This window comes from Canis lupus, chromosome 6, assembly GCF_048164855.1.
Source record: "Canis lupus baileyi chromosome 6, mCanLup2.hap1, whole genome shotgun sequence".
Lineage (NCBI taxonomy): Eukaryota > Metazoa > Chordata > Mammalia > Carnivora > Canidae > Canis > Canis lupus.
In genome coordinates, this window is record NC_132843.1 from 6,169,228 (window position 1) to 6,192,208 (window position 22,981).

The 22,981-nt window shown below is 34.2% G+C and overlaps 1 protein-coding gene across 11 annotated transcripts in view; it reads right to left on the reverse strand.

Moving 5' to 3' along the window:
- The window catches only part of ANKRD12 (ankyrin repeat domain 12), a 123,628-nt gene that overhangs the window by 77,651 nt on the left and 22,996 nt on the right, over positions 1–22,981 (reverse strand). For all 11 annotated transcript variants that reach the window (XM_072828731.1, XM_072828726.1, XM_072828734.1 and 8 more), the window contains exons 2-3: positions 13,324–13,461; positions 3,631–3,778 (exon numbers count right to left, since the gene is read on the reverse strand). In XM_072828731.1, the coding sequence (XP_072684832.1) occupies positions 3,631–3,778; positions 13,324–13,410 (235 nt within the window). In that variant the 5' untranslated portion in view covers positions 13,411–13,461. The remainder of the gene's footprint in view (positions 1–3,630; positions 3,779–13,323; positions 13,462–22,981) is intronic.

The following is a 22,981-nucleotide window of genomic DNA, read 5'->3' on the forward strand; positions in this document are numbered from 1 at the left end:
TAGAGAGGCAGAGACATAGGCAGAGGGAGAAGTAGGCTCCATTCATAGAGCCCAATGTGGGACTCAATCCCAGGACTCCAGGATCATGCCCTGAGCCAAAGGCAGACATGCAACCACTGAGCCACTAAGGCGTCCCAGCAAGATTTTATTTTAATCCAACATAAAAAGAAGAATAACTAGGGCACCTGGTTGGCTACTCTTGATCTCAGGGTCATGAGTTCAAGCCCCACATTGGGCACAGAGTTTACTTTAAAAAAATAATAAAGAAACTGCTTCCTCTCTAAAAGAGATATCATATACTAAAATATAAACACATATATAGGTAAACATATATATGAAATAATTTTAAATAAAGATTAAAAATTTTAAATAATTTTTAAAAACTATATATATTTCAGTTGTAGACAACATCAGTTATTTCCTTGCTCTGAAAGATAAGGTGAGTAGCACTGTTAACATTTTCTCCTTATTCCCAACTCCCCACTCTTTTATTTAACCTAAGTCACGATTTACAATATTTACATTTTTGTTCTGGGCCCGTATATACCCATTAGGTTTAGGCTTAGTTCTACAATGAAACAGTCTTTTATATTTAAACAATCTTATCTTTCCATGCATGTGTTAATATATGTCTTGTGAACACGTACATATAAATACAAATATAGGGATCCCTGGGTGGCGCAGCGGTTTGGCGCCTGCCTTTGGCCCAGGGCGCGATCCTGGAGACCCAGGATCGAATCCCACATCGGGCTCCCGGTGCATGGAGCCTGCTTCTCCCTCTGCCTGTGTCTCTGCCTCTCTCTCTCTCTGTGACTATCATAAATAAATAAATAAATAAAAATTAAAAAAAAAAAAACAAATATATAGAATCTGACTTTTAAAGCAATCAAACAGCATTTATTACTTCATAACCTATTTTTAAATTTTGTATGCAATGAACATCTTTTCATTTCATGTATTCTTCTACAATGTTATTTTTAAGAGTAAAAATCATATTTCTCCACTGAATTTACCGTAATTGAACAAATTCTCTATTACTTGACACTATTCTCCTGGGTTTATTTTTGCTATTATAAATGTGAAGACAAACACACAAAGATAATTTTCATTGTCATCAATTACTTATATAGACTAAATAAGTCAAATGTTAACAAACTTTTGGGTTTTGGATAAATCCTTTCATATTTACTCCCAACAAAATATTCCTATTATTCAGACCAACTAAAGCAAGTTCCTATTTCTGGCCAGTGACTAGCTGGTATGATTTAGGCCAACAATTCTGTCAATTGTTATATATTGTATTTCTTTGGTTACTATTGCTATTTTTTTTAAAATTTATTATTTGCCAACTGCAATTCTGTTGTTCTAAACTATGTGCTTGTATCTTTTCTCCATTTTCTCATTTTTTTCTCTTCACATTTCAGAGACCTTTAAATACTAAAATATAAGGAGACAAGGATTATCATGTATGTTGTAAATATTTCTCCCTTTATATCTTTATAATTTCAGCTAATCATTTAAAATATAGTATACAGGGACGCCTCGGTGGCTCAGCAGTTGAGCATCTGCCTTTGACTCAGGGTGTGATCCCAGGGTCTGGGATTGAGCCCCACACTGGGCTCCTTGCAGGGAGCCTGCTTCTCCCTCTGCCTACATCTCTGCCTCTCTCTGTCTCTCATGAATAAATAAATAAAATCTTTAAAAAATCAATAAAATAAAAATATAGTACACAATATGTTAAAAGATCAATGTCAAATATGGGGCTTGGTATTGTAATTATTTTCATATAGAAAATACCTCTTAATGGTACTCTTCTACATTTTTTTAAAATTATAAATATAAGACAGATGGATTATAAATAAGACATTTTGCTTGGGTCTGGGGCAATTCTTATTAGTACCCTGGTGTGTGTGTGTGTGTGTGTGTGTGTGTGTGTGTGTGTGTGTGTGTAGGTGTGTGTGTGCATGCATACACAAGCAAAACTAAAGCCTACATCTACCATTTACTAAAATTTATAAATTTAGCCTACCAAAAATGTTCAAATCCATTAAAATCCTGTTTAGTGTTAGCATGTAACCTTTCCAAAAGCAATGTAAGAGTTTGTTATAAAACAATCTTAATGAGAGAGAGCCACAACATCCTGCTACATTCATGTAGTGGAAAAATTGTAGCAGGAAAAAGTATACACACTAATAAAATATGAATTCGATTATGCTTATTCAGTGCTTAAACTTTGTGCCTTTCTAAGTAACATTTTCTCCTTTTACTCTAAGTAAAAGACAAATAATCTTGGTTTTGCTCAGCTGATCTGATAATAAGGTTCTCATGGGAAATTTATTATTTTGAAACCTTATTTATTTCTAAAAATATGTTAATTTCTTTGGATTCATCTAAATCTCTCCTTCAATTACTAGTAGAAATATCACTGTCATTGGAAAACAAAACCAGTTTAATGCAAGTACTTTAAAAATGACAGACAAGAGGACTTCCAGGGAGAAAATATGAGAAAAGTTAAATCTTATCTACCTAAAGCCATATTAAGCACCTTCTCAGCTAAGTGATCAATAGTTTGAGAATGCAGCATAAGGATAAGGAGTCATTCTTCAGAAAGACAGACCGAATCTCTAGAAGACGTCAGTGTAACTTGAAATGAACATAGCACAAAATATCTTAATCACTGCAAAAAAGACTAATTTCAAGGCTTAAAAATGTCATGTTTAAGAACAATTTCTAATTCAAGCTAAAACAGACAGCAAAATGTACAAAAAGAGACATACACAAAAGTGTATGATAAAATGTAAGTACTTTCTAAAGCTATGTTAGCACAAGGTGTTTCAAAAATCTTGAGAGTATTTTCAGATTCTAGAGTCAAGATCATTTCCATACTGATGATTAAGATGGCTAGGAAGGTATAAATAGAATATGATCTCTGTACATAAATTCAGATTGGAACACTTTCCGTGAGTGAAGCTGAAACATTCTTAAAAACAGCTCATTATTAATATTTCATGCAAGAGATAAAACAATTGTGATAAACACCAACAATGAAGTTTATATCAGTTTCAAGAAAAGATTAGTTCAGGTAATAAGGTTCTAATCTATTGTGAACAACTGGAATTGACGTTAAGAATCATTCCTGACATATAAGAGTTTTGAGGAAAAAAAGTACCATGAATTGGACTTAGGTGGTAAACCTCCATAACTTTTTTTTCAGAGTCAGGGAAAGCATATTTTGGATTCATTTCTGAGTCTAAAATGCTTAAGCTGTTTTTTCTGGTGGGTTCAACCATGTGTCCACAAAAAGACAACAATTTTTTCTCAACTCCAAAATATCCTAAGCTCCTTATTACAGTAAATTTTCATCACTGAAATGCTCTGCAGGAAATTAAGTTCTGAAATGCTAAGAGATTTGTAATTAAACACGAAGACTAAGGAAAGAAGCAAATAATTGTTATCCGATTGGAGATCATATTTGGGTGAGAGATGTATGAATTTCTGCCCCAAAATGATAAATCTGAAATACTGAAATATAAATATTTCTCTATAAAATGAGGTGCAAGAGGAATGAATGAGGAAAATCACAGTAAAAGAATGATTACGATTTTACCAGAGCACAACAAATTATTCTACCTGTATCTGAATCTCGTTCTTCATTTCTTGATGGGCTAATGGTAAAAGGAAGTTTACGTTTCATGGAGGATTTCTCTTTCATCTCCTTGCCCACATCACTTCGGTCAATTTTTGGAGTTTTACTATATGATGCAATCTTGTCTTTACTCTATTAAAAATCAAATATGAATAAAGTTGTAACAATAGTGGCTAAGCAATACAGTACTTTAAAAAACTTATGAAGAAAATTTTCAAATATATACAAAAGTAGGTATTATAAACTACAGTCTTCAATGTATTCAAGATCCAGTTTCAACAATTATAACTTTTTCCAACTTGTCTCGTATTTCCCTACTTTTATGGAATGACAGAATTTTAAAATAACAATAAAACAAAATATCTTGAATATAATAAAACTATATTCCAAGTATAATATAGATGTTATCATCAACAAATACATAAATCTGAAAGCGATTTTATGTATAATTAAACCTACTATGTTTTGTTAATATCCTGTGCCCACTCATTCAGGTGAGTATCCTACCTTGATGGTCTACAACCATTATCAAGTTCACATTTGTAATTCAAATATCCGAACTGGTACTGCACATATAAACTAGGCTATAAGGAGAAACATGCTAGAAACTAAAACATGTTGTGAAAAACATGCTAGAAACTAAAAATTAAGCCACATCACCTTAGCAGGAAAGCCTAAAAGAAAAGTGATATGATGGTAAATGACGGATATAAGAAAATTAAGGAAGAAGGGGAAGAGGCGGCATAAAAAACTAAATAGTGCATTTTTTAAAAGAATTTATCAATAAAATCAAAAGGTGATTTTAAACGAGTAATAGAATAAGACTTTTAGTAAGTCAAATCATGAAAATGAGAAAGAGAAATAATAAAGATCAGAATTGAGACTTAATACAATTCCAGAGGGATTAATAAAATTACTAAAAAAAATTTTTATACCACCAAAACTTTAAGAGGACTAGAAAAATAGATTATTTTCTTGGAAAATAAATATTACTAAAATTTGGCTCATGAAAGAAACAGGAAACCTGAATAGACCAATCATCACAGAAGGCCATAAATCCATAGTTAAAGAATTTAAGTTTAAAAAAGTTACCTAGCCCAGATTTTGCAAGCTATTAAAAAAACTCAAGGAACAGATATTTCACACATCATGTAAACAATACTACAGCACGAAGGTATGAGAAGCAACCAATTTATCTTACAAGTCTAAAACAAAACTGACACCAAAAAAAAAAAAAAAACAAGACAGAAATTATAAACTAAATTACTTATGAAATAAACACAAAAAAACTATCTTAAACTGTCAAATAAAATCTAGAGTCTTAGAATTTAGGAAGACCTAAGTTACTGATTATCTATCATAATCAACCAGGGTTCATCCAAAGAATACAAGAATTATCTCTTCAGACAATTCACTTAATCAAAAGATTGAAGAAAAATTGTATGATGATCTTAAAAGATGACAAAAGTAATATTTCAACAGAGTCTACATTCATTTTTGATAAATCTATTATTAGCAAACCAGGAAGAGAACATGACTTCCTTGCATCGTAACTGGTAAAGATTACTGAAGAACAACAGCCTCATACTGTTTATTTCGCAGTTACAAAGTTAAATCCTCTTGAGCTATTTTTCCACTTATGTCAATGAAATCAAGCTTCACAGGCATGTATTTTCTTTATATGGTTGTTTTAAAATGTAGGGTTTATTATTATTCACATATGGTGAAGCGAACAGATAAGGGGACCACTGTCAGGTAAGTAGTGTTATTCTCAGTTCCCAAAAGGAAGGGGCACGCCCCACTATCCAGGACCACAATGGGCAGCACCAAGGTGGGCTGGGAGGCAGGGGAGAAGGGAAATGTGGGCAAGAGCTTTTATTGTGGTTTCCACAGGAAAGAAAAGGCAAGGCAAAGTAAACAGGTTCAGGATTGGCTATTTTAAGTAACATCAGCAGTTTCTGGGCTCTGGGTGCTGTTTCTCTTATTGTCTGGAACCTGGCTCTAGTGTGATTTACTGGGACAGGGGGACAGTAGCCCAGAGTGGGAGAGTTGGATACAGCTGGTGGCTGGGTTTAGACTCTAGATTGGTTGGTTTGCATATGAAATGTATGGCCATATGTGAGTTGTTTACTATCTTTGGGAACTGACTAGCCCTGGGAGTGGCAGTCTCTCCAGTGTCAGCAGGCCTCAGATGTTAAGATCATCAAAAATAAAAAGGCATGATTAATACAAAGGTTAACTAACAAAATTCTAGAGATTTGCCTTAGAAATAGGAGTCTTTGTTATTAATAAAAGAATCTAAGAAAAACATGATGTCCCTTTGCCCTTAAATCTGCATAAGTGAAGACACTGTTCTGTGCCATAAAACAAGTTAAAAGAAACCAATGTTTTTTTTGTTTTTGTTTTTAAAGATTTTATTTATTTATTCATGAGCGACACAGAGAGAGGCAGAAACATAAGCAGAGGGAGAAGCAGGCCCCATGAAGGGAGCCTGATGTGGGACTCAATCCCGGGAACTCCATGATCATGCCCTGAGCTGAAGGCAGATGCTCAACCACTAGCCACCCAGGCGTTCCTAAAAGAAACCAATTTGATACCATGCGAAGTCGAAAATGTTCACAAGAACATACTGATCATATTCTCCTCTGCAACTGCTACCAACCAGTTCTATTCTCTGTAAAATAAAACTATCTTTGGAAGTATTATTTAACAAAGGGTTTTTGTAAGGTTCTTGAACACTTCAGTTATGTCCGATGGTTCTGAAATTTCTGTATTTACCAAATGGTATAAATACTCTCTCAATCCAGGAGCAAATCACTGGCACATCCTTCTTCCATATCCATGACATAGAAAAGTCTACCACTTTAGATTACTTTAAAATATTTTAAGTTTTTTTCATTTATGTTAGTACTATTCTTTCAATAACCTACAATAGTCACCATATACAGTAATGAAGTCAATGTAAACATCTGGGGTCCACTATATGACAATAAAAGGACGACAAAAAAATAAATGGCAAGACAATAATGACCTTCTATCACTGTTTCTGTTAGACAATGTGCTGGTATCCTTTACCAACTCAGTAAGATGGAAAAAAGAGGCAGTAAAAATTTGCCGAGAAATAAAAAAAACAGAAAATAGAAAACTTGGACACAACCCAAAATATTAATAGCTATCTGTGGGTAACAGTGTTTATTAGTGTGTTGGGAGAGAATTCTTGATGGCTCTCTTGCATAGCTGCACATCTTACAAGCAGAGGCACTAATAACTCCCTTTGTTCTAGACTATCTTTTCAAGAGTATCTATCTATATGGAGAACAGCCTTGGAAGGTAGTTCTCTTTCTCTGAGCAAAAGGTAGATCTGTTTACTGTTCTGTAATACATAATTTCTTCTTTTAGGGTAAAGACCAGGTAGACTTATTGACCATTATACTCTCCTGTACTGCAACTCCCTTTAACCATAGTTGTCATCTTGGCTCTCTTTGTCTCCTTGTGAGAAATAGAGCTCAGGTTACAAGTACCAAAGCTAATAGGTGGCTACTGTTATTCTTTTAAGAAATAAACTTTCCTTTATATCTCACTCAGGAGTCTTGTATCTGCCAGCAGCATCCATCAATCTGACTGGCTTGCAAGTAAGACAGGATACAATACAATCTTAGATTCTTGGATTTTTACAAGGCAATTTCTATTTTCATTATTCTTCTATCTATGTATTTTCTAGTTTTTCTACAACCAACATACATTACTTGAATAGTAAAATAAAAGTTTCTCTATTATCATTTGGATACTAATTAATGAAGATCTGAATTATGCTGATGAAAAGGAAAAGAAAGCTACTTAGCAGGTTAAATGATTAGTATCCACTCTTCAATTTCATGAATTTAACCTAGATTTTATACTTTCATAGAAGGTTTTATCAAAGATTTTGTTTTAGAGTAATAAATCCTCGGCAGCCTGGGTGGCTCAGCAGTTTAGTGCTGCCTTCGACCCAGGGTATGATCCTGGAGTCCCAGGACAGAGTCCCACATCAGGCTCCCTGCATGGCACCTCTTTCTCCCTCTGCCTGTGTCTGTGCCTCTCTCTGTCTCATGAATAAATAAATAAAATCTTAAAAATAAAATCATAAATTCTAATTTACAGCTAAGAACAGTTAAAAAAATTTCTAAACCAAAATCAATGTGGAAAAAAATCCCACAGATTATTAAAGAATAAAATATTTGAAGAACTGTGAGTAAACATTTTTGATGAACTCCTGACTACTGTTGATATTTAATGAGGTAATGAAAGTACTTTATATTAAATGTATACTGCTATTGAATGTGATTATTACTTAAAATTATGCTCTACTTAAATGCATTTAAGAAATTAAGTTTTGGTTCAGGTTATTTTATTAATTTAGGATCTCATAACAGCAATAGTCCATGTCATATTAAACTGTAAAATAAGATCTCAATTTATCCGAACTGTATATTTATTTCTAAAATTGTATGCAAGAAAAACTCAGAAGAAGCTTAAGGCTGGCTTTAAGGACACTCACTAAGTCAAATATCTTTTTAAAACCAAAGAAAATCACTTTTAACAACAGCTTTCAAGGTCAAGTTGCTCAGAAATCATGAGCACCATGCACATTGCCTCAGAAGAGCTTCTGATCCTCACCCAAACAGACAGACATGTGATCTTGAAAAAATATTGAATGATTGAACGGAGACTGAAAAGAGTTAAATATATGTATCACTTTGGGTAAGCCAAAAATTAAAAAATGAAAAATCTAATTGTATTATTATTCCCATTTATTGTATAAATCTAATAATCAATAAGGTTTCTTAACAAAGCACTATTTTTAACAGGATTAAGTTAGTGAAAAGTATTTGTTTTATGCTAGTTGTTTCCATACTTTTGTGAAGGCAGTACTCAGCCACTACTGTGTATTTAGTGGCAGCTTCCAAAGAAACATACAAAGTACCTAGGAAAAATAAAACTTTTTAAAAGTTCAGCCATATAAAAATTCAACGCCCCAAATGATATCAAGCAGCCCAGATATAATTTCACACATACAACCTTTACTGTATTCAAACATTTAGAAATAAAAGTTCTAATTGTCACCTCAAATCTAGCACTGCATTCTGTCCCTACAACTATACTGAAATTACTTTTACCAAGCAAAGTCATTATCTGGTACCGCCTATGGCTCTCTCATTTCTGCAGTCGCCTTGTTAAATTTGTGGCCTATTCACCAGCTGCTGCTTTTTCACAGCAAGGTCACAACCTTAGGCTAACAGGACTCTGTGTTTTGCGCCCTCCAATTGTTTCCTACCCTGCTTGCTATTTTTATGAACAATGCAGCTGGGTGTGGGCTTTTGGCCTATACCAATTCAAATTGACACTCTCTGGCAGTAAAGATGCTGGTTTTCATTGCCAACCCCACCCTAGTAGCACTTCATGCAAACTAAGCATCAGCCTGGGAATGAAAGCATTCCCTAGGCAAGAATACCAAAGACACACACTGTTCTTATACATAGTTAAGCTGTTTTTCTTAGGGGGGTAGACAGGAACTTCTCAATTTGTTGTTTGCTTTTTTCAATTTCTAGAGCTTTAAAGTGGTTGTTTTTGACAATTTTGTCTAGATTTATAGTTGTTTCTTGTGGAGGTAAGTTGCTAGTATCTTCACACCACCATAGACAAGTTTCCCCAAATGTATTTTAATGCACCAAATATGAAAAATCTTAATCAGAATGAATTCATTAATCATTTTATCTAGCAAACCTTATATGGGATTCCTATTGTGTTATGTACTCTTTTATGACACTTAGAGTAAAACAACAAGGTATGATGTAAATCTTTATGAAGAGTCTTAACTAATTACTCTTCCCATTTGTCTGAAATGTTTTCCTCTCAGGACTCCTTCAACATAATTGAAGATCCCAGAGAGCTTTCTTATATGTGGTTACATCTGTGGATATTTACAATATCAGAAGTTATAACTTGAGAAAAAAATGTTTACTAACTGGTTTTAAAAAAACAACCTAGTACATGTTTACACACATATTTTTATGGAAAACAACTCTATATTCCAAGACAAAAAATATTAGAAGAGTGTCCTTGGTTTTGCACATATCTTTAATGTCTGATTTAACAGAAGACCACCAAATTCTCATCTGCTTCTGCATGCAATATATTTGGGTATCACTTGTCCTGTAGTCTCTAGAAAAGTCTAGTATGTGTTCCTGAGAGAATGAGAAAGGTACAGTAATACTTGTGAGCATATTCCTGGCTGAGAGGGGAAGCTATGTCAATGTATGAGGAAGATCTGAGAAGGGTTAAGCTCTCCATATATCGCTCACTGAATGGGAGATTGTGTGTATATGCAGAGGAAATCTGAGAGAGTCCACGCTTTCTATATATCCTTAGTTGACTGCACACAGGTAAAAGGAAGATCTGGGTTAGCCCAACAGAAAGTAAATGCCAGGGCATATTTCAAAAATGCCCGAACATTGAATGCACTCCCCAACACACAGGCAAGTCTGTCAGTAGAAGGGAGAAGTCTTACTGGCTCTTGGTGTTTGAGTACAACCTCTGAACAATCAATGGCTGCTGATTAATCTACACAGACACAACCGGGGTAACCCTGTGGAAGCAAGACCAAAAATGAAAAAGAAAAAACATGGATACCAGTGATAGTGACAAATAGAAATAAGTATTCAATAGAAGTTTCTGAGTAAGCCCACATATCAGACTAGACAGTTATTATAAAAAAAAAATTAAACAATGTTTAAAAAAATTAAAGTATGACGATAATGACTTATTGAATAGAGAATACTAATAAAGAAAAATTACAAAAAGAGCCAAATGGAACTACTGGATTTGAAAAGTAGAGTAACTGAAAATATATTAAAAACATTCAAGGGGCAGTCCAGGTGGCTTGGCAGTTTACCACTGCCTTCAGCCCAGAGCCTGATCCTGGAGACCCAGGATCAAGTCCCACATTGAGTCCCACATTGAGTCCCACATAGGGCTCCCTGCATGGAGCCTGCTTCTCCCTCTGCCTCTCTATCTGTGCTCTCTCATGACTAAATAAATAAAATCTTAAAAAAAAATAAAAACATTCAAGAGCAGATGCAAGGTGGAAAAAAATCAGTAAATTAAATATTCCAAATTTCATGAAAACTTTTACTCTATAGATTGAAGAAGCTCAACAAACCTTAAATAGAATAAACACAAGGATATCCTAAGCACATGACAGTAAGAGAAAGTGGCAATGATAAAGAAAAATTCGTCATGACAAGGGTACATAACAACAGCTGACTTATCAGAAACAGTTAAAAGCAAGAAAGATACACAGGAGTTTCTTTTTCATGTGAAAATGCTCTAAAACCCAATAGTGGAGATAACTGCACTACTCTGTAAATACCCTAAAACTACTGAAGTGTACACTTTAAATAAATGAATCATATGGTATGTGAATTCTATCTCAATAAAGCTGTTTTTAAATTACAGCAAAATTAAAATATTCCTAAGATCAATGAAGACTGAGAAATCTAATCACAGCTGAAGATCTGTTGTACTAAAATTCTTAGAGACCATAAGGATATGACAATCTGAGAGTAACTTGAGTCTATAAGAAAAAGAAATTAAGAGTGATGAAACTGGTGAATCTGTAGATAGAATTGCATGAATATGTATTTCTTTCATCTCCTATTTCATCTCCTATTTTGACAGTCTATTTTGGGGTTAATAAAAAATGTTGATGAATCTACAGATACACAAATAAAAGGGAGGAAATGGAGCTATACAGGAACAAAGCTGCTATATAATACTAGAATTAAGTTAATATTGACTTATAATAATTAGATGCATATTAAAATCCATAGATCAACCTCTAAGATTACAATTAAAGAATTCAGAAATTTAATAAGTTTAAAATATCAGAAATTTAAGAAATCAGAAATTTAAATATTATACTGAAAAATATTTAAAATAAAAAACATATGGGAGAAAAACAAAAAAACATATCAAACATATAAGAACACAGAGTAAAATGGCAGATATAAATCCAACCCCTATCAATAAATAATTATACTAAATGTAAATGGATTAATCACTTTAATCAAAAGGTAGAGATTGCCAGTGTAATCAGGCAAGAAAAAAATCAAAGTATCTATGTTGGAAAAGAAGTAAAATTATCTTTATATGGAGAGGACGTGATCTTGTTTGTAGAAAATCCTAAGAAATCCATAAAATTTTAGAACCAATATATAGGCTCAGTAAAGTCATAGCATACAAAATCACTAAATAAAAATCAACTGTAATTCTATACACTAGCAATGAAAAATCCAAAATGAAATGAACTACAATAGCATCCAAAAGAATAAAATACTAATAATTTAGCAAAGGAGGTGCAAGATTTGTACACTAAAACCTACAAAGTATTGTTCAGGGAAACTAAAGATCTAAACAAACAGATTCTGTGGCGATGGACTGAAGACATACTGTTAAGAGGTCAATACTATCCAAACTGATCTATTCAATAAAATCCCTAGAAAAATCCCAGGAGGCGTTTTTGTACAAACTGTCAAGCTAATCCTAAAATTTATACGGAAATGTAAAGGACCCTGAATAGCCAAAACAGTTTTTGAAAACAACAAAGTCTGAAAACTTAAAATTCCTAATTTTGAAAGAAGACTGGGGTTGCCTGGGGTTGAGGTGGGAATAGGGACTGAATGCAAATGGGCACGAGGATCATTTAGCAATGATGGAAATGTGGTAAACTGGATTGTGAGGATGGCTGCACAACTTTGTGAGTTTACTAAAAATCATTGGATTATACACTAAATGAGTATATTTTAAGGGTATATAAATTATACTTCAATAAAGCTATTTAAAAAAAAGATTTGTACACGAATGCTCATCACAGCTCTATTCATATTTGCCAAAAACCGGAAACATTTCAGATGTCCTTCAATAGGAAAATGATTTAGGGGGAAGAAAAGAGGAAAACCAAAAAAGCAAAAAGAAAAACTCAAAAGATAATGTGTAAAATTAACTAGATAAAGGAGAGAACAGTTGGAAGACAACCACAGAAATCTAAAGGAAGGTTTTGAGGACCTAAATTAAATAGGAATGAAGGAGGACAGATGTAAAAAGACAAAATCGTAAGTCATCGGCCATGACTAATAATTAACAAGAACCGTTAACATTTATTGAGCACAAAATATTTAACAATCATTGTATTAGGCACAATACTTATGCCATTTCACTATTAAACAATTCTATAAAGTACTCTTGTCCTCCATTAGAGACACGGAGTTTGGAAAAGTTATGTAAATTTATCCAAGATTAAAGACATGGACAATGCAACTGCTACTGTGTATGTTTTGCTACTGGAAGTAGGGTGAAAAGGTGGAGAAAGAAACGCCAATAATTGTGAGGTCTTGGATTTTTTTTTCACCCCCTCTCAATTATTTCTTAAATAAATATGCCATATTAGTAACTGTGTTATCTAAGGACTGAAAAACAATCTTATTCCTAAGAATCCAGTTTAATTCTAAAGGATTTAGGTCAATGGTTTGGGTTTATCTAGCATCCAACTGCTTTTTATTTTATGGGTAATTATTAAAAATACTAAATGGGAAATTTTTCCCAATTCCAAGACTTAACACATTTTTAGTATAATTATATACCTTTCTTCCATATGGTTTTTCTACCATATTGCTGTCACTGTCAGAATTTTCACTCTGAACTGGTTTTGTGAACCCAGATTTGGGCATCTTATAGCTGTTCAGCTAGCTTCTTCTTTTATCAGTCTTCTCATCCTGGATCTGTAAAGAATGGATATATAAGGGTTATTTGTATACATATGCAATGAAACTTACTTAAATGTATACACCACAGTTAATATAATTTGTTATTCTCTAGGTCTCTGTAAGTCCTAGCCTAAAGTAAGTTTTCGTTTAAGAATTTGAGCTTCTGATTAAAATTCTCTTGTTACAGTCCACTCAGTTTGTCATTGAAAAGAAGAAAGAACTACTTTTATATTTCTTCCCACCTTCTCTAGACTAGTATCTAGTATCTAGTTTTCCAGGGAACCACAAGCAGTGTAAGTGAAAGCAGTAGCAAAGTGTCATTTTAGCCTGTCTTCTAGAGGTAGAAGGTCCTACTAGATTCTCTGGTAGTTCTGCACTGGTCTGGAATTTACTTCTGAAAACCCAGCCAAGAATATGATAGGTTTGATTGCAATTTTACAATATCTAATTCCATTTTAAATTAACTTAAATTTATGAAACCGTTCCTACTTAAAAATCCTGGAGTGTTTATTTTCCTTCACTCAACTCTCAGACATTCCCAGGCAGTTAGTCACTTTATCAACCTACTCATTTGCTTAAAGTTTATCATCCTGTAATTATTATGTCATGTATCATTTTCTTTCTAATTTCTTCAGCCTTCTGTCTCCTGCTCTGCAATAGGTCAAGAAACTTCTTAGAAGCGTATGCTTACATACAAGCTTACACTTGAAATCCAAAAAAAATTCCCAGAAGGTAGTTTTACATATAAAAAGGGAAGCCATGCGACTAGACCAATGTTGCCGTCTGATGACCCACTAACTACATGTGGCTGTTAAAAGTTAAATTAACTAAAATTAAGTAACTATTGTATAATACAGATATATACTTCTATTATCACAGAGAGCTCTATTGTATAGCACTGGGCTAGACTGAGGTTGCTGGCCAACAGGAGCAAGACGTGGACAACAAAACGACTGACAAGCTTAATTTCTAATTATTTCATGCAATAAATTTCCTATGGATGAATATTATGGGTCTAACTAAAAGTAAGCTACATTCTAGCATCTATGTGAATTATTAAAACCCACATACCTAGAAGATTAGTAAAATCTTCTGTGTTCTTCAAATTGTTCTATTGGTACTTATTAAAATGTCTGATTTCAATAGATGAAACAAACCCCAAAATCCCTTAAATGAACTGAGTTAACTTGTAAATTATTAAAACTAGATTCAATTAATCTGAACACAGCCAAATTAGAATACATTCCAACAGAAATAACTGCCAGAGTTCAAATAGTTCAAATCTTTCATTTATAGAGGAGGAAATAAACGTGAATAAAGAAACTTTTTGATATTATACACATGAGGCAGAGTTTATCTTGGGATCATTTAACTGTTCCAACTATTCCTATATAAATAGAATCATTTAAACATAGCACTGCCCTCAAACTAGCCTTGTGTAAAGCTTACAGAGTTATAGTTATGAGTCATATATAAACAGAAAAATTCTGACTCAAAAGCAAAATGGATCTGCATATTATCAACAGGCATTAGTCTAGGTGAGACTGTAAAGATAAAGCACTATACCTTTATAAATCAAGCAAAGAAAGTTATTGGTGAATGTAGAAGTATCACAAATATTTTTAAAGCAAATTATATACAGCAATAGTATTCTATTAATGGACTGTGTTAGGAAGCAGCTTATAGTATCTTTCAATTACTTAATTTAGAAAATTTCAGAGTAAAAATGAAAATTAGATTCTAAAAATATGACATCAATAAATATTAAGCATTTAATATATAGTTAGGTTCTAAGCCCATGCTATATAGTGTAAAAGCTAGAGCAACCAATATGCAAACTATAGTTTGCACAGGATAATCAAAATCATGTTAGGTAAATGAAAACATCCAAACATACCAATAATGATATGAAGTACAAATGGACTAAACACACTAATTAAAATGTCAGATTGCACACCTGAAACTACTATAACACTATATGTTAATTATACTGGAATTAAATAGAAAAGTGAAAAGAAAACTAAAAGGTGGCTATCAGAAGGAAAGGGGAAAACAACCATACAATAAGCTATTAACAAGAAATTTACTTCCTAACGATATAGGTAGGTTAAAAGTAAAATAATGGAAAAAAGATATGCCATGCAAGCACTAATCAAAGGAAAGCTAGAGTCACTACATTATTATCAGACAAAACTGATCTCAGAGCAAAGAGGAACTTTACATATTACACCTTGACAAAAAGATCAGTTCACTAAATGTGTATGCAACTAGCAACAGAGCTTCAAAATACAGGAAGCAAAACCTGAAAAAATTGACAGGCGAAATAGACAAACTCATAATTATAGTTGAAAGCTTCAACTATTCTCAGTAAGACAAAAGATCACCAAGGATATAAAAGAACTAAAAAATGCCATCAATTCAACTGGATCTAAATGACATTTGTATAAAAATCTGCCCAATAGGAAAATATTCATTCTTTCCAAGGGCACAAAGAATATTCACCAAGATAGGCCACATGATGGGTCAAAAACAAACATTAATAAATTTAAAATAATTGGGGTGCCTGGGCTGGCTCAGTTAAGTGCCTGACTCTTGATCTCAGGGTTGTGAATTAAAGCCCTGTGTTAAGCTCCACAGGGGGCATGGATGGAGCCCACTTAAAAACAAAAAACTATAGATCAATATAATAGCTCATGATCATATACAAGAAAATCTTCAATAAAATATTAGGAAATTAAATTCAACTACATATAAAAAGGACAATCCATTATGAAAAGTGGGATTTGGGGTACTCCCAGTAACTCGTCAGTTTATTTTTATTTTATTTATTTATTTTTAAAAAAATTTTATTTATTTATGATAGACATAGAGAGAGAGAGGCAGAAACACAGGCAGAGGGAGAGGCAGGCTCCATGCCGGGAGCCCTAGGTGGGACTTGATCCCGGGGCTCCAGGATGGCGCCCTGGGCCAAAGGCAGGCCACCCACTGAGCCACCCAGGGATCCCCTAACTCATCAGTTTAATGTGTGAAACTCAATCTATGCAATTCATTGTATTAACCAACTAAAAGCAAAAAACAAATGATAGTCTCAACAGACACAGAAAAAGCATTTGATAAAAATTAGTAACTCATTAATGACAACTCCTAGTAACAGAACTTGAATGCTTTGTCTCCAAAGATCAAGAATGTGCACTCTCATCACACTTCATCATCCCCCTCCCCCCCACCCTGGGCTCTAGTGAGGTAAAACTGACAGACAAAAACTGTATGTATCTAAGGTGTACAACGTGGTAATCTGATACATGTATACACTGTGAAATGATTACCACAATCAAGCTAATTAAAACATCCATCCTGTCATACAATTAACATTTTATCTGTGTGTGTGCAGTAAGAGTGCTTAAGATCTATACTCTTGGAAACTTTTAAGTATAAAATACATTATTATTAACTACAGTCACCATGCTATACATCTCATTTCCACCAATCCCCAGCAACCATCATTCTACTCTTTGCTTCTGTGAGTTCATTTTTAAATTCCACATATAAGTGAGATCATACAGTATTTATCTTTCTGTCTCTGGCTTATCTCACTTAGTGTAACGTCCTTCAAGTTCATCCATGTTGGCACAAATGGCAGGATTTCCTTTATTTTCCAATGGCTGAAAAATATTCCATTGTAAATAAGAAGACCATATTCTCTTTATCCATTCACCCATCCATCAACAGACATTAAGGCTGATTCTCGGGCAGCCCAGGTGGCTCAGCGGTTTAGCGCCTGCCTTAGGCCCAGGGCATGATCCTGGAATCCCGGCATGGAGTCCCAGGATGGAGTCCCGGGATCGAGTCCCACGTCAGGCTCCCTGCATGGAGCCTGTTTCTCCCTCTGCCTGTGTCTCCGCCTGTCTGTCTGTCTGTCTCTCTCTCTCTCTCTCATGAATAAATTAAATCTTTAAAAAAAAAAAAAAAAGGCTGATTCTCTATTTGGCTATTGTGACTATTGCTACAACACCCATATGAGTAGAGATATCACTTTGAGACATTGATTCCATTTCCTCTAGGTACATACCCTAAAGTGGAATTGCTGGATCAGACAGCAGTTATATTTTTAATTTTTTGAGGACACTTCATGCTCTTTTCCAGAGTGGCTACACAATTTACATTCCCAACAACAGTGTATAAAGGACTTTTCTTACATATAGTCACCAACTCTTGCTATCTCTTGTCTTTTTGGTAACAGCCATTCTAACAGGTCTTAGGTGAGATCTCATCATGGCTTTGATTTGCATTTCCCTAGTGATATTGAGCACCTTTTCTTCTACTTGTCCATGTGTGTACTTTGGAAAAATGTTCAGGTCCTTTGCCCATTTTTAAATGGAGTTTGTCTGCTACTGAGTTGTATGAGTTCCTTATATATTTTGGACATTAATCCCTTACCAGATATATGGTTTGCCAATATTTTAACTCATTACAAAGGCTACCTTTCCACTGTTTTCTTTGCTGTGCAAAAGGTTTTTAGTTTAATGTGTCCTACTTAATAAAATTTCCTGGAGTGCTTGTTAAAATACAGATATAGCAGGTTTGAAATGGAACCAAGAATTTGTACTTTTAATAAGTATCCCAGTGGTTCTTATCATTAGGAAAATTTGAAAATTAGTGAGTATTTTTAATGATATTATAAGAGATCTCATTAGAAAGAATTTATTTCATTAATTTAAGATGGGATATTTCTACCATATAAGTGTGTGTGTGTGTGTGTGTGTATATATATATATACACACAACCTGCATGCATGTGGGTGTGTGGGATATCACCTTAATTTAAAAAATAACTACACGGGCAGCCGGGGTGGTTCAGCAGTTTAGTGCCGCCTTCAGCCCAGGGCGTGATCCTGGAGACCGGGGATTGAGTTCCATGTCAGGCTCCCTGCATGGAGCCTGCTTCTCCCTCTGCCTGTATCTCTGCTTCTCTCTCTCTCTCTCTGTCTCTCATGAATAAATAAATAAAATCTTAATAAAAAAATAAAATAAAAAATACATTAGGTAGCCTGATGCAGTCTCATTTAATTTTTTTGACTGTCATTTCCTTTCTTCTCAGGATGATTCTTTGTGAGAGTACTTTAACTTACAAGATTGATCCTAAAGAGCAAACACTGGTATCATACTTATTTTGTTCTATTGACTGTTACTTATGTCATAAATGCTCCACAGCTTTCTTCTCTTAGATTGATCTGTTTCCATTTTTCTGGGAAGTATACACAGCAACTATTAGTTTTTTGTTACGGCCTCCTAATTATCAACTTTAACACTGGCTTCTCTAGAAGTTTATTTTTCCCTCCACTTTAGATAGAAAATTTGTTGCTTACTCAATTATTGCCCTCTGTAGATTTTTAAGTTTAAAACAGTCTTAACAGAAGCTTGCAAACTACAGGTTATATTTTTTTTCCCTTTAGAGAATTAGAAAATGACAAGTTTTACACAATTCTTTACATTTAAATAAAACTTTAAACCGTATTTTCCAAACTGATTTTTCAAAGCCCCCTTCATTGGGATCTCTAGAAACTGCTTATGATGTGGGGAGTGGGAGGCAGGGCAGGGGGAGAATCACCTAACTGGGAGAAAACTTTTGTATTTTAAATCTCTTGACTTGGGGATCCCTGGATGGCTCAGGGGTTTAGGGCCTGCCTTTGGCCCAGGGCGTGGTCCTGGAGTCTCGGGATCCAGTCTCACATCAGGCTCCCAGCATAGAGCCTGCTTCTCTCTCTGCCGGTCTCTCTCTCTCTCTCTCTCTGTGTGTCTCTCATGAATAAATCTTAAAAAAAAAAAAAAAAAAAAATCTCTTGACTTAAAGTAAGGTGGGACAAAAGACCCCATCATCCATCTACCTTACCCAATCCTTCTTTCCTGTAGAAAAAATATCATTCTATAACCAACCTCCTTAGATTACATATGCATTTGCTTTAGCAAAAAGGGTCTTACTGACTCATTTTTGGGACACAATACGTGCATTTCTAAACAGTCCAGTTACTGGAAATTTGCCAAAAACTATTGATAAAAATGCATATCACTACACAATGTAAAGTTTAACCAAACAAGTAAAACTAACTTAACCAGCACCAATGTCACTAACCTAACGCTAAGGTGTAATAACAAGAACAGCAGATTCAAACAACACAACTAACTCAAAAAGAATGATCTAGATAAGCATCCTTGAAGGCTGACATAACTGCAATGATGTCAAGTCTCACTTGACAGACTTCTTAGTATAACAACAAAACTGATTCTTCAGGGAAAATTAATGTTGCTCTTTTTTGTTTATGACTTACTCTTCATCCTAAGGCTAACAATTTGGAGAAAACTTTATCTTCCTAACAGAGAGTACAAAATCTCCCATAGGAAGAAGCCAAACTTTGTTGGGAAAATGCTTTGAAAAACTAACCAAGAAGTAAATAATATATAAGTTTTGGGAGCAGTCTTGGGAGTAGGGAAATGCTACTCAACATGACAAAATGAGTGAGGATTAATGGAAAGGATCCAAGAAAGAAAAGACTAGTAGACTATTTGCAAGATAGGAGAGAAAAACAGTTGGTAGTATGGCTAGAAGAGAACTTTGGAGAACAGAAGTAGGTAATAGAATTTGTGAAGTTATGGTCCATGGTATGGACATAAAGATTATAGAAAGTAAAAATGAAAATCTATGGAAGTGTTTCTTGAAACTAAAGAAAACTGTATTTTGAGATCACTATATAGTTTTTTAGTATTCAGTAGGCACTGAACCCTCAGAACAAATGCTTTAGACATTATATTTTTGTTAGCTCTAGTTACTCTATCTTCCAATTTTAAGTACAGTCATTCTATTTTCCAACTACAAGTTTGACTTCAAAATTCCTTATAGGGTTATCACAAAATACCAGAATTTGTCTTTAGCTTCTATCTACAAAATGAGAAGGTATCAAACTCAAAGTCTGTGAGCAAATCTTTCCCAATTAAGTTATCAGATATGCTTTGCTTTACTACTACAGCTCTTATCTACTTGACGATTAGTACTCATCCTTTAAGAGTACATTTTTACCAAGGTATTGGTGCCAGGAAGAAAGGGAAGCTTTCCTCTAAGTGGACTAAGATAAGGAGAGAAAGAAAGAAAGAAAAGAAAGAAAAGAAAGAAAGAAAGTTGGGGAGGAAAAAAAAAAAAACACCCAAGAGAAAATAAGCAGAACAAAGTACTGAAACCAAAACTTGGTAATGGATGAACACAGACGACATGGATTAAAAGTTAACTGAAATCTAAACACAGATGCAACAAGCTGACATTTTATAAAATGGTTTCTTTCCCTCACTTCAACCCTGCCTAAACTGACTTTTAAATTAAAGACAATCAAACTGCGTTGGCATTTGTTTTTAGCTTTGATGAGATCCTCTTTGATTCACATTACTGCTTCTAGAACATTTCAATTTACTCAAAATATGCTGTTCTTTTAGGCTTATGCCACCCGGTAATTCAAACTTGCCTGACTACCAGAAGCAAAGCAGCTTTTTTTTTCTTTTTTTCTTTTTTTTTTAAAGATACAGATGTCTAGCTTTATCTTTAGAACTACTGAATCAGAATATCTGGGAAAGGAGATAAATACCACTTTTTAAAAAGCTGCCTTTAGTGGCTGCCAGGGACTGGAAGAAGGAAATGGAGTGACTACTTAATGGGTATATGGTTTCTTTTTGGGTAATTAAAAATGTTCTAGAATTAGGTAATGGGGATAGTTGCAAAACACTGTGAATATACCTAAAAGTGCTGAATTGTACACTTTAAAATGGTTAAAATGGTGAATTATATGAGAATTTTATTTCAATAAAAAAAGGTCCCTGGTGGTATAGGTCAATTCTGAAACTACTATATAGTTGAGCCTTGAACAACATGGGTTTGAACTCCACAGGTCCACTTTATATGTGGAATTTTTCAATAATTGTACATTAGAAACATTTTTAGAGATTTGTAACAATTTGAAAAAACTCACATATGAACTACATAGTCCAGAAATAGTGAAAAAACTAAGAAAAAGTTAGGTACCTCAAGTGTGTATAAAATACATAGATACTAGTATACTGTACCATTTACTACCATCAAATATACAGAAATCTGTAGTAAGAAAATGTAATTTATAAAAATGTACATATCCAGAGACTATACCATTTGCAGTCAAGAGAAATGAAAACACATGTAAAGATACAGTATTAAATAACTATAAAATTAACTGTCACACACACATCTTGTACTACTTGGAATAATTTCACTGCCACACCCTGTTGCTGCTGCTACTGTGGTGGGCTCAGTGTTGCAAGTATCCACTTAAAATGTCATGTCACGCCAATCATCTCTACAAAATTGTGCATCACAGTAAAAAGTGATCTCTTGTGGTTCTCCCTATTAGTAAAGTTTTTGAGGAGTTAAAAGTTAAATGTGGATTTTTGACAGGGAGAGAGTACCCTAAAATATACTGTGTTGTTCAAGGGTCAACTAACCTTGTATCCTGGAAATGAACACTTGAGTAAATGAATACTGAATGGTAGGAGCTAAGGTTCTCACTGTTTGAGTGGGAGACTGCAGAAAGGCAAGTCAGGAAAAGGCTGAAATAAATGTAATGAATTCTTGTTTGAGACAGTATGAACTCATGGTTAGCTTAGTGTAGACACAGTTTCATACAAAAATACTTATAGATGTGCATATGCAGAATTAGTTTACATACACAGATTTCCTTCCTGCATCACCTAGCAAGCCCAGGAACAAAAACACACCATAGCAAGGAGAACACCTAATACCGAGATCATGGTTACAGTACCTTTATCCAAAGCAACCAGGGCTTAAAAAAATGGCTGATCCTAGGACTGAGACAGGAAATATACAAGGTCAATTTGGAAACTCCTGTACTATAAAGTAAGGAAGTGCTCAAAAAATACATAAATATATAAACTGAACAATGGGAAGGTGTCAAAAGGATACAGGTGTCAACCGAAAGAGTTCCCAATTGGAGAAGTCAGAACACTTTCAGCAACAGGATAAATAAGTGGTACTGCATTATAACCCAAGGTATAAATATCTGTGTCTACCCGGATATAAATGATTGAACAAATTAAAAAATGGGAGAGAACAGACAAATTTTCCATGAAGAATTTCAGGTCATTTATGTAGTTATTCTGATCTTAAGGAGGTAAAGCACTGTCCCCACTCTAAGTGTAGGTTGCATAGAGTAACTTCCTCCCAAAAAATACAGCACAGAAAGAGGGAAAACAAAGTAACTTGAAAAACCTGACAAATATTATCTCAGCAAAGTGACTAAGTTAGCATTAACAGTGGTCAAGTCACATGGATAGTATGTACCCTTGATAAGATGTGATGAAAATGGCACTTTACCTATGTGGTCTTCCTCCCTAAAAACACACTAGTATAATCACAAGAAAAACTAAGACAAATTCATAGAGTGGGGCACTCTTCAAAAATACCGGATTGGTACTCCTTAAAATGGTCAAGACCATCAAAAACAAGG